The 19,970-nt window shown below is 40.8% G+C and overlaps 1 protein-coding gene across 2 annotated transcripts; it reads left to right on the top strand.

Moving 5' to 3' along the window:
• Positions 1-10: 10 nt before the first annotated feature.
• mrrf (mitochondrial ribosome recycling factor) lies at positions 11-16,365 on the top strand. 2 transcript variants are annotated; one of them, XM_068335171.1, is made up of 7 exons: positions 11-183; positions 4,132-4,290; positions 4,443-4,595; positions 7,816-7,934; positions 12,833-12,924; positions 14,612-14,771; positions 15,031-16,365. In XM_068335171.1, the coding sequence occupies exons 1-7, from the start codon at positions 117-119 to the stop codon at positions 15,106-15,108; spliced, it is 828 nt and encodes a 275-aa protein (XP_068191272.1). In that variant the 5' UTR covers positions 11-116; the 3' UTR covers positions 15,109-16,365. The 2 variants fall into 2 exon arrangements, with proteins under 2 accessions (XP_068191272.1, XP_068191273.1); XM_068335172.1 differs by lacking the exon at positions 11-183 and adding an exon at positions 3,863-3,995.
• The last annotated feature ends 3,605 nt before the right edge of the window (positions 16,366-19,970 follow it).

The following is a 19,970-nucleotide window of genomic DNA, read 5'->3' as shown; positions in this document are numbered from 1 at the left end:
ATATATCGCCTTCCTTTGTATAGGATTTCCATTGAGTCGCGCAATCACCGCTCACTTGCTACAAGCCGTACTTTATCAATGTGTTACCGGAAATCGAAATCCGTACGCGCGTGATTATGACGATTGGATGTCATCCCGTGAGATTCCCTCGGTATTGCGTGTTTGTGAAGAATTTGACAATTAGTAAGTGCTGATATGTTGGGTAATATATCATTGAGGAGATTGTTTTGCTGAGCCGTAGTTGGACGTAACAACGATATTATCTTTAAAACTATATTCAATGTTTTTTGTTAGTTGTCCCCCTTTCTAGGGACGACCTTCACACAGCTTTGAGTTATGTTAAATGTTAGGACAACGCAGTTACCGATGTATACATACTGTGTGCTCATTGGCGAACGTGTGTGTGTGTGTGTGTGTGTGTGTGTGTGTGTGTGTGTGTGTGTGTGTGTGTGTGTGTACACAGTACTATATATACAGTATATAATAATTATTGTCTTTTCAATTATCGGCAAAATAGCTTGGGTAGTTTGTGTTGCATGACTATAACAGCCCATAGTTTACTTACTATATGGCATTCTAAATATATAGTTAAGAAGTAAACAATTATGCAGGAAAAAAAAACAATTCCTAAATTGTAATTACAGGTGGCCCAACAGGGATACAAAATTGTTAATTAATGTGTCTCCCGACGGCTGTAATACTTCTCTGCCTGGACTTGCACAACCTTATGTGAGACGGTGGCCCAGTCTTCAGTCAGAGCTGCCTGGTACTGCTCACAGGTTGAATGTCCTTAAAGAGTACAGTACCCACCTTTAGAGTGTTCAATGATGAACACTCTAAAGGTGGGCCATACAGAACTGACCATGGCATTCATTCATTCAGCACAGCACCAAAGCATCATGTTCAAAGTCCACCATGCTTCAGATGAGTTCACATTGTTTAGTATGCATAGGTCTATTATGGATGCCAGTGATCTCTAGTGTTGTAGTAGTGGGCGGCCAGAACATGCTGTATTTTTCAAGATACAGCAGGTGGATATAAGGATCCTGATTTTGGGTCGATACATGTGAACATGTTATTGTTCCTATCGCTACCTAACTCCATCATATATGGACTTTGACTTGTCTGGTGGACCACTCTGTCTCACCATGCCAGCAGTAGCACAACTCCAGTCATGTTATCCCAGCCTTGGCCTTCCAATAGCATTGTTCCCTCAATCTTCAATTTTTTTTTTTTAATGCCTAGATTGTCTTCATCTTTCCCTTTTAGCGTGTCCTCCTTATCCATGTCAGCCTATCTTCTTAATCCTTCTCTCTAACACCAACTGCCCTCATGTCTTCCCTCATTACATCCATCCACCTTCCCTGTGGTCTTCCTTTTGCCCTCTTGCCTGGTAGCTCCACACTCAATACACTTATATACCAACATACTCACGATTGAAGTCTGCTCTCTCTAACTTTGTCTCCAAAACATCTCACCTTGGCTGGTTCTCTGATGAACTTATTTCTGATCCTTTCCAACCTGCTTGATTTCCTGTCTTCTTTTCAGCTGCACTGTCTCTAATTTGTCCATCATGACTAGCGTCACTTCTATCTTATAAACTTTGCCCTTCATTCTGGCAGAGACACTTGTGTCACATCAGACACCTGACACGTTCCTCCACCTGTTCCAGCCCGCTTGGATCCATTTCTTCACCTCCTTATTGCACAACATTTTTGCTCTGGACTGCTGACCTACTAGAAGTCTGTTGAAAAACCTGGTCAAAAACTCCACAGCTACCTCTCCTAGATGTCATCCAGACCAACTGCCTTCCCGTTCTTCATCCTGTCTAGTGCCATTCTAACTTCATCCTTGCTCATCACTGCTACTTCCTGGTTCTTCTTCTACTCTACCTTGACTCTCATTTTCCTCATTCACCAACTCTTCAAAGTATTCCTTCCATCTACCTGTACACTGCTGGCGCACATTTCCATCTCTATCCTTAATCACCAAAATCTGCTGCACGTCCTTCCCATCTCAAACCCTCTGTCTGACCAACCTGTATAGGTCTTTCCCTCCATCTATCAATCAATCAATCAATCCAACTGGCATACATTTCATCATGCCCACTGCACTTATCTGGGCTTTGCCCCAACCTACAGGTGACACTGCCTTGTGCCCCTGTAGGGCTGCCTACAGTGAAATATTTTAATATGAATATTTCAGGGTTTGGGTTTGAACAAGTGATCTTTTTGCTAAAATTTTCTCCATTTTTAAAATGTTTTATTACTGTCTGAACGAACAGTAAAAATTAAAAGGTGTATTGCTATTTTACCAAGTCTAGCCTGAACAGTTTGTTTGACAAGGCAGAGCGTCATCAGCGACTTCATGCGGGCTCACCAGCTGGCTGCCGTCTCTGGTAGAAGGAGAAGTGTGTCTCCAGCTGCCACTGTGTGTGAAATCTACAGGATATAATTCTACAGTATCTCACTGAACACCTGCGCTTCACTTTTTCTGCTCGGTTTCCACTCTAAAGAGATCAGTCACCATCCCACATCTGAACCTATCTGCTCTGCCGTACTGCACCGTATCATATCAGTTTGTCAGGAAACTTTCCAGCCATGGATTCCTGTCATAGGTTTGTAATGTAGGTAGTGGCCTACCATCTAGCCTCAGTATAGCTGTTTGTCTTTGGGTTTTATTTTAATATCTGTAGTCAACATTTTAACAACACCAATGATTTGTTTGGCTGCAGCGACCAGGGCAGAGACTGAGATTACTTAATTCATTCAAATTAACTTTTTAGAGTTTATGATCCTCAGTTGCCTGGTTATTTGAAGTGATTCTGACATATTTCTTGAATTCTTAACAAAATAAGTCTGAGTTTGATAAGATTTTAAGTGGCTTTGTCCTTTAAGGGAACATCTACACAGCGAATCTTAAGAAGAAATGCTATATTGTCAAACTTTTTGAAATATCTGGTTAATGTTTGATGGCTTAAAATGATCAGAAATATGTTGGTCGCTGTTACTAGTACTCAGGTCTACTGTAGTTTTACTCTTGACTTTTCAAAAATATTTTTAAACTCCAGTATAAGTCTGTGGTAAATTTGCAGATCCAGAGTATTAAACAAAAGACAGCAGTTATACTTGAAATTAAGTGAAATCCTTTTGGATGATGAGAAAAAACTTGTCACTTACTGGCGAAGTGGATTTTTTCACACATTTTTCTCAGAACAGCAAATATTTGCGTGTTCATATGATTAGTTTTTCTTCACAGCTTCTAGTTACTGTAATGATACAGAAGACGTGAGTCAGGCTGCAGGACACCCTGAGCCGTTCTCTGCCACTGACTGTGAAAGACAGGCTTTAGCTCTTGTTTGTGTCTGTGGCCTTTGATATCTCATTTGTCTGCACTTCTGTGTTCACCGAGGTTCAGTGACAGTTCACATTTGAAAGCCAGTTTGCGAGGTGGGAGGTAGTTCATCCATAGACAGGAGTGGTTTGTCTCATGTAGGCGTGTGATCTGAACGGTTCCCCTTAGGGATGCCTAAGTAAGTGTGGATGGGTGGGTACTGTACGTAAGAGGAAGCCCCAGTTTGTTTCTGACTGTATGTAATTGCTAAGTTTTCAAAGGTTTGTTGGGCAATAGGAAACATATGAAATACTGTACCTGTAAGCTCTTTTAGCTTCAAGAAAGTTGTGTAACATGTCATGATTTTATGAAAGCAAGAGACTCAATGTCTTTATTCAATTTGTTGATTTATAGATATTGTTGTCATTGTTGATCATTACTTTCATCTTGGACTTGCTTGAATCAAGATTGTGTGTTTTTGGCCGTTTGCTTCAATTAAAGAAATCATTGCAAGACATCACTTTGAGCTGTAAAAAAATATACCCAGAGTTAACTTTCAAGGCAAACAGTTTATTAGCTTCATCCAAAATGTACCAGGTGAAAGGGACTGTGGTGCTGCAGTCTATCAGAACAACATGTCGGCCCACCTCCTGCTGGCTGATGTGAGCTATTACTTCATGATAGCATATTACCAGCAGTGTCTTCAAGTACCAATGTTTATCAGATGTTCTCTTTCCAAATATTTGTAATTTTCTTTCAACAACATTGTTTATTTCACCTCCTCTTTTTTCTTGACAGTTATGGCTTTGAATCACCTGAACCTGCTGCGACCGATGTGTCAGTCCCTGTCGAGACCCCTGTTGGTCACCTCCAGGGTCCGTGCACCACTGCTGTACCCCACCACCAGCTCCTTCCCTGTTGCCTTCTCCAAGTGCTATGCCACCAAGAAGTCAAAAGGTCAGTTAAGAGAACCGGATGTGATTTCATTGACAACTTTGACTCTTGTCTTTTGCCTCATTGTGTGTTACCTAATTCTATATTATTTGTCTGACATGAGTGTCCGTTCTTCTGTTGCTGTTTTTCTTCTTTCCTTCTCTTCGCCGTCCAAGCCAAGGCAAAGAGCCAGTCGGCTAAGGTGAATATAAATTCAGCTCTAGTGGAAGACATCATCAGTCTGGATGAAGTGAAGGCAGACATGACAGCTGTTCTCAATGCACTCAAAGATGATTTCACACGAAACCTCACCATCCGGACATCGGCAGGTATTTAGCCGTTCTCCCTTGGACTCCGTCTCACGTTGTTCACACGCGACAACAACACTGCACTTCTTTTAATTTCATTTCACTTGTACCACTGGTATCATTTTTCCAACATTTGGCTTTGTCTTTGAGGTATGTCTGTGATTTCATTAATGTCTGCAGTCCGACCAGAATGACATAATGTTTCCTTCAGAATCAACCCGACGTTTTAATCCAATTTTTTCCAGAGAATGTTTTTCTGTAACATCTCTGCTATGATGGTTCTCCTTCTCTGTCCAGAATGTATTATTGTGCATCTGACTGGACTGAGGCCTTCCATGAGATCACAGCCGTTCGTTAGATACCCAAAAAGAACACTGCTTGCATTCTTCACAGACTAGCATGGAGTGCCGATTCCACTCATGGGTTATTTTCTGCTATACGGTTACTATAAATTTAATGAAACAAAATAAGCACTTTGAAATTCCTAATCCATTAAAAATTTTATACCATGAGTAATTCACAATTATTCTAGCAGTTGTAATGTCTGCAAATTTTTCAGAATAATATCTAACAAAATATTGAATGCATAAACAGCATGGATTGAACACATGTCTTTTTAGCAACACAAACAAGGCAGTCAGTGAGTTTTCCTCTTTGTATCTACCTGACAAAGCACCTCGGGCGTGGGAGTGATGCAGCAACGTGACCTTACCTTGACCCCAGTTTGACCTCTGCTTCCCCAACTACATCCAGGTCTTGACCCTTTGCCTCTGGGTTCTACCAAATAAGAGCTAGGCTCAGGGGAGTTGAAGGCTGACTGTATAATGGAGGCTCCTCAGGGACATCACAGCAACTAGAACCAAAATCTCTAAGCTTCCAGACTTTTTTTTTTTAGTAATTTCTGACCAAAGATGAAGGTGTGCTTTCTTTGACATTAGATCTGCAACATGTGCAGTCTTTTGACTATTTTTATTTAACACCCTCAAATTCATTTTTCATTCAAGGATTTGTCAAGTTTACATCTCATATCCTTCCGATTTTTTTTCTCTCCTCTCATCATTCAACAATTTCTATGACAAACTTATTTTCTATTTTTGGTCCCGCCCTTCATCCCTCCATTACCAACTCTTTTCTTTTGTTTTCCTTGCAATTCCATTGTTACATTTTGGCCTGCACAGCATATCCACAGACTCTCTTTTACATTTTAATTCACATTTCCTATTGACCCGCATGGAAACATTTGTCCACAGGTCAGGAATTTTTAAGCGCTGTTTATTCCCTGTGTCCTCCTCCTGTTTTTCTTGTCAGCAATGTCTTCTTCCCTTTGTCCTGTCATTCTCTCTGTCTCCTCCCTCCTGCTCTCCATCCTTCACTCAGTCCTTTCCTTCTATTCCCTTCTCTTCTGTCCAGCTGCACGGTAATCTAGGGAGGCAGCAGGACTTAGAGCTGACAGGAGAGATGAGATGGAGGAATGGAATGACGTCAGTTGTCCAAATGTGTGTGTGTCTGTGTGTCTGTGTTTGTTCTCTCATCTGGCTCTCATTAAGCTGCAAGTACATATGTGTGTCTGCATGTACTATTGTGTATTGCCATGCATGCATACTGAATGTGTGTGTGTGTGTGTGTGTGTGTGTGTGTGTGTGTGTGTGTGTGTGTGTGTGTGTGTGTGTGTGTGTGTGTGTGTCAAAATATATAGCAGGCAGTCAAAGGTGGATGCAGAGACCAGGAATCAGTGCTTTGACCATCATATTGTTGTTGGGCTCAGGGGGGTAATCTGGCCAGAATGCAAGTTCTGTTTCCATGGAAACAATTTTTAAAACAAAAGGAGTTTGAAATCAAACAACATGAGAAGTATTGTGAGAAATACTTAAAAATATCTCTGAATACAATGGTAGAATGAAGTCTGCCAAGTTGAGGATAAACACTGCAGGGGCTTAAAGGAATAAGTGGATGATAACACAGTTGGTTAACTTAGCCCAGCTAAAAGAAGCAGCACAGCTAACCTGGATCCAAATCAACCACACATTCACGTCAAATATATTATCAGTGTGTGTATGTTATGATTGATAACAAATAATTTTAAAAATGCTGTCTTAATAGTCCTCTGCCAATCTACCCCCCTTCACATCTACCTTCCTGATTGTTGATCTGTGTAGATGCACGTAGTTAAGGCACAGGTCACAAACAGACATAAGGTCACATATAAAGCTATGAATGGTTGCACATATGAAAAGAAGCACTGTGAGGTCAACAGCGGGACAGAAGACGCAATAATGTCTGCATCCTTTAAATATAACATTAATTTTATCCCATCAGCTATTTGTTATTAATATTATCATCCATATTTGATCTCTGTCTGGACCATCTATGTTCTTGGACCCACAAAATCATGTGATAAGTTAGTTGTATAGAGAAAACTACACGATTGGCTCACCTCCGCTTCACCCTCCCTTTTTCCTCCAGCTCGGCCCCCAGTGGGTAAGCAGGGAACGGGTGATGTAAGGCAGAGGTGGGGAAGAAGGAAACAACCGCGTCTGAGGTTAGCCAGATGGAGGAGAGGCAAAGGGTTGGATGGATGGTGTGAGGGAGTAAAAAGAGAAAGAAAGAGAGGATAGACGTGAAGTTATGTGGACAAACTTCCCTTTGCTACTCTCAGTGTTGACAGTGTGGCGAGACAATAGACCATGGAAACTCTTAACAATGTGACATTGTGTGAAATTGATATTTGTACTGAAGCCATGTGATTGTTTCTGCTGACGCATCTGTCATCTGGTTATTTGATCATCTGTCTGTGAATGACTGATTGCAAACTCTCCTCTATATTGTTATGCATAAAAACAGTGTCAGAATAGATACCACATTTAGAACACCCTGACTGACTGTCTTTAAGATCAATGCCAGTATTGATTCTTGTGATTAGAACAAATCTCTGATTTCTGATCTCCTTGCATAAAGGTAAGGAACAATATAAGATAAGATATAAGACAGATATAAGATAACAATACATTTAAAATATTGTAAGTTTAAATATGATATTCAACATGTAGTAAAATGTCAAATAAATGCAAAATATCAAACACTTATTATTACAAATGCTAATCAGTTCAAGTCAGCTTTGACTGTAGACGTGCTCAAAGTCCGTGATACCACGTTGGCATTGGCTGCAGTAGAACACTGCCTCAGATGTCTGGGTAAGTAAATAAACGAAGTGGATAAACAATTAGATTGTGTATTTGTTTAGGAGCTCTGGATCACATTGTGGTGACGACCCAAGATGGGAAGTTTCCTCTCAACCAGCTGGGCCAGATCTCGGTGAAATCACCTCAGCTCATTATGGTCAACATGAGCAGCTTCCCAGAGGTAAGACGATCACACACGCACACACACTCACATATAGCCAAACACAAGCACGCACAGATCCTTCCTCGTGGTATCTGTGTGCTTCATGCAGACACGTAACTGAAGGCTTTATAAAAATAATCCTGAGCACAGACAGATAGACGGTCCTCAGAAGGAAAAGTGAAGCTGAGCAGACCTCTAAGCTCACATCTCTGTATAAAGAAACCCGACCCACCGCCCTCTCGCCAACTGTGTCTCAGACACTAATTGATTGATCACTCGGGAAGCCCTTTGTTCTAGGGTGAAAGATAGCAACAAGAACCTTAAGAACCTATGTGTGTGCGTATGCCGAGATGTGCTCAGGTCCGTGTGTGAGTTGTCACAGAAAAGGAAATGACCTCATCTTACCCCAGGTTAGAAAGGAATGGATTATTATTCTTTTAACTTCTTTCTCTCTTACACTCCTTTCCTTCTCAGATGATACAACACTGAACTAATCAGAGCTCCAGAAAGAAATGCTATCCATGGGGGCAACACTCTGGTGGTCTGGAATATCTAAATGTGCTTTTTTTTTTTAGCATTTAACAACATTCGGACAGTCATGACTGATGATTTAGCTTTGTTTGATCTCATTAGCCTTTGAGGCAATATACGGCTCTTCATGAGGTGTACCTTATAGTAAAGTTCATGATTAAATGTTTTAGAGGATTTAGAGATTTCTGCCAGTGAACATGCATTAATATGCTTGAATATATAATATGGTAAAATGCCTATAAGTAAAATTATGATTCACATCCCTGATGAGAATTTTGTTTCTCACTTTTTGACTCCTTAAGTCCAATTTAACGTGTAAAAACTTTTTAAAGATACACTGTTCAATAAATAACAACAGTTTATGTACCTAATATACTGTTGTATATGTATATGTAGCTCAGTGGTAGAGTGTGTGCTTCACATGTCTGCTGCCCCGGGTTCAATCCACAGCATCTGCAACCCCCTACAGGGGCACAAGTCAGTGTCCACCGTAGGCCGGTCCCAAACCCAGAATACAGAGGGTTGCGGCGGGACGGGGATCTGCTGAGAAAACTTGTGCCAAATGAACATTGCCATTTGTCAAAAATGGAAAAGGGGATGCCGAAAGGAAATTTTAAACTGTCAAGTAGTCATAAAGTCGCAGGTTGTTAGATTGAGGTAATAAAGCAGAATACAGCCTAAAAATGTCTAGCCACTTTGAAAGCACTGAGACAAAAATCTAAAACTGGCATTTTCACAATAGCATTGCTTACATGTTATTAAGCAGGAATCTGCTAGCATGCTAACCTTTGCTAAATAGCAATAAACAGAAAGCACAGGTTTGGCTATTTTAAATGTCATTTTTACTTTTTTTTTTAGTTTTCGCTCTTAAAGCTCAAAGGTTGACCTGAAGGTCTTGGCAACTTAAAGGTTAATTACCATAGGTACTAGTAGTACTGTGGTAGAAATACTTCTGTCTGGATCAATGTGGTGGAGCAAAAGAGGAACCTAAAGCTACAACACAAGCACGGATAAAAGCATGTAAAAAAATACAAGAGTAAACATAATAACGCCAGTGATGGAGGCACTGAATAGTCACATATTTATCAAACAACAGAAGAACTCAAATTCAGTCCAATCAGACTTGAACACATAGCATTCTGAAGCAGTTTGTTCTTTTGGAGAACCACCTGTCTATAAACAACAAAAAGTGTTTTTGAAACCATCTCACACCCACCAGTGAGTGTGGTCTCACCTCCTTGGTTTCTTTTTGTTCCGATATCATAGAGCAACACAAGATTGTAATTATCAAAATCTCCAATCTGGAAATCCAGTCTTCAGCATGAATCAGGCATGAATGGTCTTTCAGTAACTCCATTTCCTTCCTACATATTCCAACCACAGACCACACACACACCGACAGACACACTCATGCACACACACATGCTACCTTGTCATGCCCTGCGTTGCCCTTGTCCCACACGGAGGTGAGTCGTCAGTACCTGGAGCTAATAGTCTTATAATGATAGCTATCCATTACCGGGCACTCCAGAGGCCCTGCCATTGTTTTCCATTCATTAAGAGAAGCTTGGGAAGGGGACAGTGGAACAACTACCAGCAGCAATGAGTAATTTGGTGTGTCTTTGTGTGTGTAATTTTGGATGGTGTGAACCAACCACTTTTTTTATCAAGAGATTTTGGCATTTTTTGTTTTTTTGGGTTTTTTTTAAATACTTGCAGACTGTTGTCTGCATTCCTGTCAGCTCGCCTCTTCGCTTTGAACAGGGCCTTAAACCGTTTGATGTGAACCTCCAGCGTAATTTCTCTTCCTCTCCAACATATTAACCAGAACTCTTCCTGCCTTTTCCAGAGAAACTGGGTTTTTTTTCCCCCCTCTAACCACCAAAGTAGTCGTCAGAGAGGGGAAGCACTGATGAATTTGATGCCGAGAACAATCAAACATAGGTATGGGCTGAATTTATCACCCTACACTAAAGAGAGCAACCAGAGGGCCCCTGCACTGAATGACTTCAACAAAGGAAGGGCAAAACCTGATGAATTAATATAATGCACTCAAAAAATTACTTTTAATCTCAACCATTTCTATCCCCCAGTGGAAGAGGCCAGAAGGAGCTGTTGAGAAGGAGGAGTGGGGTAGAAAGGAGAAAAAAAAGAAACGGAAATGCTATTCTCTTTGCACTGTTGCACACGTAGGCCTTGACTGAGGGAGAAGTCTTTGCGGTTGCAGAATCTGTTTGAGGATTCTGACTTTGTTTTCCGGAATTCAAAGGACTTGGCTTTGTGCTGTTCTGTCTGTATGCTCTGCTTCACCGTGATTCCCTGCTTCTAATGTAATGTTAGCTGGGCTTCAGGATCTATTGTGTAAATCTTTTGCCAAAGGAACCACTACAGTAATCCTTCACAAATTTGCACTTCAAGATGCACGGCTTCACCTCATCGCGGATTTTTAGTAGGTAGTCACGTGATACCATTCTGTTGGCTGACAGCATTGGGAAGTGTGCTTCGTTCCGAAACTCAGGGAACTTCCGTGTATTAAAGAAACACTTAAAAACGCATTAAACAATCGATAAGAGTGCGGGAAAAAGTAATACAGATGTAAGGTGGTTTAGTACCAGTATGAGGAGGGTTCATAGACCTTTAAGTGACCATAAATAATCAAAATAAATAGTTTGCTGCTATATCCCGGAATTTCGGTATTTGCGTGTGGTTCTGAAACGCATTAATCACGAGAAATGAAGGATCACTGTACATAAATTAAACCACATTATTAAGTGTTGTGTGACTGTAGACCAGCATTCCTCCCAGCAGTGTCTTCTTCTGATCCTGCTCCGTGTTGACATTTAGTATTTACAGACACAGCTGCCTCTCTGGCCGGGGTCCACACTGACATTGGATCGCTTGTTCTCTTACAAAACACAAAACACTGTTCTGTTGGTTGCCTCTCTTCATCTTCGTCCTTACAAAAAGATCACAGATCATTTGTAGAGTATATTTTTCTCTTTTTTGATGGCTAATGATCAATATGCACCTTTAGATAAAGTAGCACCTAATTAAATCTTTTGATCCAGGAGATATTTAGTGACTCAAATCAACCACTGAAACCTGTTGTTTACATTAGAAACAGTTTAATCCCTTGGAATCCCTATTTCTTATTTATATTTATTCTTTACCTTTCTTTGCTACTATGAGATTTTTATTGTTTATTTTTTTTGCGAAGACTTTTTAGTGTGCCGTGTTTGTCTGGTAACCTAACTTAAATCTTTTTGTTTGTTTCCAACAGATTGGTATCAGTATCAGCCACACTATGAAATGGTTCTTTTTGAATTTGAACAGCTTAACAGTCTTTATTTTTTTACATTTCCATGTCAACAAATACTACCTATTAAATAGAAAAGAGTGGGTATTTTGTTGTTGAAGCACGTTTTGCAAACTGCTATTTATTGCTTTTGTAAATAAGATATTATAAATTGTATTCCTATTATTGTACGATTTTTTTTGGTGTTTTTGGTATTTCCATAGCTAGAATATGGAGCTGAACTTGGCCTTAAAAGAGAATGAAGCTAGTTTCCAGAGCATCTCACTTAATCGTGCATTCCAGTAATTTTACGTATAGATAAACTGTTTATTCTTAATGTGAAGAAAGGAAAGAAAACAACCTTTTAGTAGCCCATCTGCTTTTCTTGTGAGCATTTATATGAAAACATTTCCAACTTTTAGTACATACTGCATTTATACACAATGTTGACCTAAACAAATCTGTTTCAGTTGGATGATTTATTACTTATAATATATAAATATATTTGACTCATTTCGTTGCATAGTTTGATTCTCACGTGGAGAGGAGTGAGTTCAGTCTTACCTGCAAAGTCACCTGTCAGCCATGTGGGCTTGATGGCACCAATGTAACGACCTTTCCCTCTGTTCAGAAACAAAACATTCCTTTAGATTTTAAAATTTGAGAAATTCTTGATGATATGATCATAAAATTAACACATAAAAAGTTGTGCGTGTGTGTGTTTGTCTACCTATCATATACAAGCAGACTCTCCTAAAGTCATGGGGGTCAATGCCCTGCCCTGCAACCCCTCAGTACTGTCCCACAGGGCACAGCGCTGACAGTGGCCTGAGGCACTTCCACACATCACATGGACTTTCCCTGACACACACACACACACACACACACACACACACACACACACACACACACACACACACACACACACACACACACACACACACACACACTACATATCCACCACAACACCTTAATGGTTGCCAGCTGGGTTACTACCTGTAGTTGTAGCTCTGCGTTCCCATTTAAACCGGTGTTTCAAGCAAACACACATTTCATGTGTGTGTGTGTCTCTCTGTGTGTGTGCCCCCAGGCTACAGCGGCTGCCATCCATGCCCTGAGAGAGAGTGCCATGAACCTTAACCCAGAGGTGGACGGGACAATCATCAAGGTGCCCGTTCCCAAGTGAGTCCCTGTCAGACATTCAAACGAACACAGCCCCTGGGCAGAGAACGCCTTCTAGCTTCAAGCTCTTTCTTTCTTTTGCGTTCTTAACCGCACACTTTTACTTTTCTTCACGGGCCTCTGTTTTAATACTCTTCCAACAGCAACAGCTTGGAAATTGGAAATAAAGTATGGCTGCATAATCATTTAGGGAAGGAATGAAGAAAATAGACATTTTTTACATTATTTTTACATGAATTGTTAACCATGATGATTATTCAAATATGTATGTATGCATGACCTAACCCATATGCAACTGTAATGTAGAGTGAGAAAGACAATTTTAGGGATAATCAAGTGGACTTTTTCTTTTTTCTTTCTATTAATGATCTATTACAATCAAATATTATTAATGATATAGATTTGCAACAAAGGTTGATTGATTTATTGATTTAGTTTGATGTCAAATGTTACTGAACTAGGTCCAGAAGAAAACAGCATCTTGAATATAGAAAATATATATACTAATCAAATGATATTGATACCAATGGAGAGGAGATTCCTGCTGAAAATATACATTTATTTTTTTGGTGGTTTAAACTCAATTCATTCACTCAATTCAGAAGACAAATACCTCCGTCTCCAAAACGCCAAATTATTTAGATAGATAATAATAGTTGAGAACAAAAAGAGTGTTTGATTTTCAACTGTGACAGAGTTTGAATCTTTTAACCAACTGACCAAAAGCATCTGATTGTAGCTAAGCGGTTTATGAACTTCTTGTTCCAGACAGAGACCCGTAGTGTTTGGATGTGAGTGTCTGGTGTGTCTGTCTTTTTCACTCTCTCACTCCAACCTTCTCTTTTTTTCTCCCTGCCAAGTCAAACAACCTCACATGAGACAATCCGTCACTCACCCACTAAACCTCTCTGTATATACGGTATGGTTTTTTTAAATATACATGCATAAACGTGTATCCACTTTTTTGGCTTATAGTTACTTTTATGTATATGTGAGTTTGGGTGTGTGTGTACAGTAGGTGTGTGGGCATTGGAGCAGCAGGTGTTAGTTTGGCAGAGGAGGAAGAGTCAGTCCGCTCTCAACCTGCAATCAGACTCGACGTGTTCTGAGCCGCCATTTGCATCCCCAAAGAGAAGGCGCTCCTTGATTGGCCCTGGAATCAGTAATTAGGCCGTATTGTTTGTGGTAAATAGACGCCACTCTTGAATTGTTTGCAAATAGTCCCAGAGGCAAAAACCGATGAAAAAAAGAACCAATAAAAGACAGAGGGCAGAATTGAAATGAGAAGCATGATTTTCCGAGTGATTAATAAATGCAAATTGAACGCAAAGTTCTTGGGTGATGGTTGTTTCAGCGCTGGTCTGAGACCTCAGCTTGTGATTGTCATTCCATATTTGCTGTGAATGAGGTCTGAAATGATTACACTTGTTGCTAGTATGGGCCCTCAGCATTATTATTAAACCTTTTATATCTACGCTGTTACAGGTTTTGACTTTCCATCACAGTAGTGTCAAAGAGTGATAAACCCTTTAGTTTTCAACCCTAACCCCTAACATTAACATCTTTGTTCAGTATATCTACATACAAATAAATAGTGGTACTGATTTGACACATTAGATGCATTTCCCTCACACATTCTTCGCTCCCTTCTCATTCCCTCTCATTCTTTCTCTCCCCTTTGCTACAGAGTAACGCGGGAACACCGAGAGAATCTCGTCAAGCTGGCCAAAAAGAATGGCAACAAGGCCAAAGAGTCGCTGAGGAAGGTTCGATCTCAGGCAATCACGCAGGTCAAAAAGTCAAAGGACACACACTCGGAGGACATCATACACCTTGTAGAAAAACAGGTAAGGGGACATGCACGTCCATTGGGCGTCTTCACTGAAAGACCAGACATGTTTAAGGAAAGATAGAAGTTAGTGTATAGTTGTTACAGATGGATGAAGTAGATGAATGATAATCAGAGCTTGATAACTGAAATCGTAAAACAAATAACATCTATTTTAACTATATTTTTTTGCAGTAAAGTATTTCAATATGTCTTGCTGTCCTCAACATTTGATATTAACTATTTTTTTCTGTCTCTCTTTCTCTTTGCCTTCACAGATTCAGCAGTTGATGGACAGCATTTCAGCAGACATTGACAAACAGCTCGACGCTAAGAGCAAGGAGATATTAGGCTGACTGTGATTTTTAGAAGAAACACCAGTCTTTTTTACATGACAGGTTTCAATGAATTTTCACAATATGTGAATATGTGCATCTCACTCTTGGCTTCTTCAAAATCCTGGATTTACATGACATTACATTTATCCTCATACTTGTAGCAGACGGTGACTTCATAATGCCAGAGAGGGAGTTTGAACGCCTCCACACATAGGGTGCAATCTTTGTCCTGGTCCTCAATTTGGAAATCCTGACAGAAACATTGCTTCAGTTCCTGCCTACATCCCTGGTACAGATGTGCTCGCCTCTCCATGGTGATATCTGCATTCATTCTTACGTTGGTGCAAAAACAGAAATTGGCACGGAAACAACAACAACAACAACAAAAGATTTCCAGTCACCTCTCTCCTCCCTTGTTACTCTTCCTGACTTCAAACGAACACACCACAAGGGATGGATTGACTTTTAATGGGATCTGCAGACCTCCTCCTCATCAAAAACCTTTACCACAAGGGCTGTCTGTTTATATAAAACAAGCACACCAGCCTGAATGTAAACTGGTTTTGGGTTTGACTTGGTGGCGAAAGGGAGAGAAAAAGCATTTGTTCCAGAAATACAGGATATCATCAGCATGCTGCCAAACATTTGTTTCGCATTGATACACACTCTGTTAAAACACGCACCCGAGGGAGAAAGGAGCTTTAATTCCTTCCTGTGTTTTGGATTGATAAAACGACAGCTCTCTCAAAAAAATCAAGTTAGGAAAGTAACATTATTGATGGACTCCATTAAAGAAGCACCGCTTTGTTCTACATGAGTCATCTTTTTTCATTCTTGTTTTCTTTTGCTCAATTTTTGGGGGTTTGAAGTTTCTCCCCCCATCAGTCAGTGATAATAGCCTTTTCCTGTGTACACATCTCCAGGCTGCTGGCACCACAACCATCCATTAAGAAAAGGAGGCGTTTGTGATCTTCCACCTTTTTGTTCTTAAATAACTTGTAATGCCGGTCAGCAATTGTAGGATGTGACGCTGACGTGGATGTGACGCTGACGTGAGAAATGTTTGAGTGGGAAATCCATCCAGCCACACACACACACACACACACACACACACACACACACACACACACACGGATCTGTTTTTATCCGCTGTTTACACCAACGTGAAACATTCCTGTATTCTTATGCGGTTAGCGTCTTCATCTTTATAATCATTTGTTTTGCTTTCCATGCTACTGGTCGCCAGCAGCCCACATGCTAGACAGTTTAAATTTTAAAAGTTTGCCCACACACTTGGTGTTACGTTCACCCAGTCATGTGATGATTACAGCGTAGCAAGCATCTAATTAAATGCATCAAAATGCAATCTGACTTTTTCTTAAAGGAGAACACCAATTAAGGGATTTTTATCATCTTCAGAGTTAGCTGGTAGCCATGCTAAGTTGCACACTACTGCTTGTGGTTTAATACATTTACATGGGCCCACCGTCTCACTGAACGGCTCCGCTTTAATGGCCTAAACAGACCAGAATCATTAGATAAACAAGAGTTTAGCAGAGGAGTGGCTGGGTCGGGCCAGAGGAGGAGTGGGGTGGAAATGGCAGGTTTTTGTGGTGATTCTTGGTCCATATGTCAGCAATTTGAGGGCATTGTGTACCTTGGCCTAAAACAGAGGCTTCATGATCGATGGAGGGGTGAAAATCTCCCCAGTCCCTGGCGCAGAGCGCAAGCAAGCACAAGGAAATTGCTTTCAGCTGATAGCTTCATTTTAGTTTACATTTATCAAGTGAATTACCTCTGTTCCTTTCAAATGTTTACTACTACTCGCACTGCCTTTTAACATACATGTGCATGTGTGTGTGGATACAACTATGTAAGCATAGGAGCTGCATAGGTTTGTCTTTGTGGAAGTCCTTCAGTGTCCTTTGGTGACTTTACAGAAAATATGCAGGTTTAAATTAGTTGATTTTTATGGTCTCACTTTTATATTAACTCTTGGGACATTTTAACGTAAAAAAAAAAAGTCACACATAGGATTTGAATTCAATGCTATGACATAAGAAACCAATATGTTGGGTTTTATATTGATTGGCTTTACAAAAACCATAATGAATATATACCAAAATGTTTAGCTCAAGTTATAAAACAATAATTTTTTCAGGTAGTTAACTTTTGCCTTTTAACTTTACAGATGACATTTATGAGATAATAGAGAAAACTAAAATGTTATGTAATCAAAATAATATAATAATGTCCAAATTTTAACATTACTAGCGCGAACCCATGGAAATTCCACAATAAAACAATATCAGACTTCATACCAAACATACATCCATTTTCATGTACCGCTGCCGTATCCGCCGTAGCGGGTCACGGGGAGCTGGGGCCTATCCCATCTGGCATAGTGCGTGGGGCGGGGGACACTCCAGGCACGACGCCAGTGCACCGCGGAGCCACATACAAAGACATACAAACACGCGCACACACTCACTCCTACGGACAATTTGGGACCGGCCTATCAACCTGAAGCGCATGCTTTTTGGAGGTGGGAAGAAGCCGGAGAACCCACGCAGACACGGGGAGATCATGCAAACTCTGCACATACCAAACATATGAAAACAAATGTATTGGTATTATAAACTAAGCGCACCCAACGTAGTCAGAAATCAACATGTAACAACTTTGTTGGCAAAGTTGTTACATCACCAGCGCAATTATGGATTGCGCTGGGCGGGCTTTGCTAAATCCGTAGATGAATGTTAGCAGGGTAACTGGCAGCAAGAACGCTAACGTTAAAGGAAAAGACTGTTGGAAAGACTGTTCATGTTAGCCGGCTAGTTTCACTCAGAATTTGTTTCCGTTTTCTGTGTCGTTCCTGCTGTTTGGACTTAATGCTCAAAAACATAAAAATTGTTGGAACAGTTACGACACTCTAAAATTATGTGAACTGGGAAGTCCACGTACAATGCGCAATTGCGGCTTCGCACATCAACTACTGAGACTCAATCTCATCGCGGATTTTTAGTAGGCAGTCATCTGATACCGTACGCGCATTCTATTGGCTGACGGGATGCGGAAGTGTGCTCTGTTCAGTCAGTCTCGGACCTTCGTGAGACACGAAAGTGCTTTAAACATTCGATAAGAGTGTGGAAAAAGGTAATACGGATAGAAGGTGGTTTAATATCAGTATGGGGAGAGTTCATAAACGTTTAAACTACTGTAAGTATTAAGATAAATAGATGTCGATCGCGGATTCGGCAATCACGTGTGGTTCCTGGAACACATTAACCGCAGAGAACAAGGGTGCACTGTATAATTATTTCTTCTCTTAATATAGCAAATGCCTTACTCCATATTGTTCACGTGATTCCCTCTGGCAGATGCTTCATGATTGGTTGGGCGCTTGATTGACAAGTAGTGGGTGGAGCTGGTGACAGCGTGAGACTTTTTGAAGTGAGCTTATTCAAATATAAAGGTGGGGAGATTCAGCTCGACTCCGGAGGGAATCAACTGGAGCCAGAATGCCTTGTAGGTTTCATGAATTCATGATTATTCTAGCATTGCTTCATCTCATTCTTATTTAATTGTTGCACTCTGCATAACAATATCGAATTTCTTTCCTTCTACTGCATTTGGAGCGCAAAATATCAGCTCCACCCGTGGACGGGTACGATTTATACTGGTAGTGGTGTTAAAGAAAAAGTTAGAATCCCTTGAGTGTTGCTCTCGATTTCAGTCTCTTCATCTGCTGCTACTTCATTCTTCTCATATCCATCTGAAGACTATTGTACTTTTCAATCTCTTTTATTTTGATGCAGATCTCAGTATTGCATTATTCATGTCTTTTGAGATTTGGAACTAGTCCACTGTATAAAACAACACTACAGGCTCAGCATGTGTGGAAAAAAAAAAGTCAAATCGGTTTGATTCTCTTCTGCTACCTGTCTTCCTGTGATTACACTTTAGACATGAAGCTGCTCGAGCAACTGCCGAACCCCCAAAGGAAGTGGGGGGGGGGCATACAGAGCCGGGCCGAGGACGGGGGCCGACCACTTGAGTGCAGACAGAATTACACCGACACACACATGCACACACACTTCATTCCCTCTTTTTCTCGCTTCTCATCTCCCCTGGAGTGTTAGGATTGTCGGAGTGTGAGAAGCCACCCTGAAGATCTCATCAAGGATCCAATCAGTGTGTGAATATGAAATGCACCCTTCTCTTTCGATGTAATGATGATGATGATGATGATGATGGGGAGGAGATGGGGGGTGGGGAGGAGAGAGCCTTTCTGGAGGGAAAATCTCTGCATATGCAAATTGAACTAAAGATTTAAATGGATTTGATGTTTATAAGAGTATCTCTGACCCTTTCAGGGATGCAGTCGCAGGCTCGCAGGAAAAGAATATGTGCAGATTAGTACATTAATATTTATAGAGGTAATTGATGGAGCCGTGTGGCGTGAGGCCTTGCTGCGCCGGCTGTAATGCAGACCACGTCTGGGCCTAATCCAGGTGGGTTCTCTTACTGCCCCTAACAGGGAAATGGCAGAACATTTTAGGAGGAAGCTGGATATCCTAATAATCAGGTAAACTAATACCGTGTGGTGAGAGTGTTTCCTTCCGGAGCTTTTGGCACGTCAGTCATTGACAGAATCACTCCTGTCTGGTCTGTGAGCCATTTTAACTCAACGAAGCACGCGCTCGTCCCCCCACCTCCATGTGGATTTAGAGAGGACCACACAGGCCCCTTTGGATCTCCTCTAAACCAAAGAGGAGGCTTGCCAACCATCGTAAGGACCGACCAGACGCTCCAACACACACCTCCTGCTTCTCAAATGTGAACAAAGCGTTCCTCAGTCTAAAGTGGTTAAACTGTCA

The sequence above is a fragment of the Antennarius striatus genome, chromosome 15 (genome assembly GCF_040054535.1).
Source record: "Antennarius striatus isolate MH-2024 chromosome 15, ASM4005453v1, whole genome shotgun sequence".
NCBI classification, from domain to species: Eukaryota; Metazoa; Chordata; class Actinopteri; order Lophiiformes; family Antennariidae; genus Antennarius; species Antennarius striatus.
This window is presented reverse-complemented; position numbering and strand designations above follow the sequence as displayed.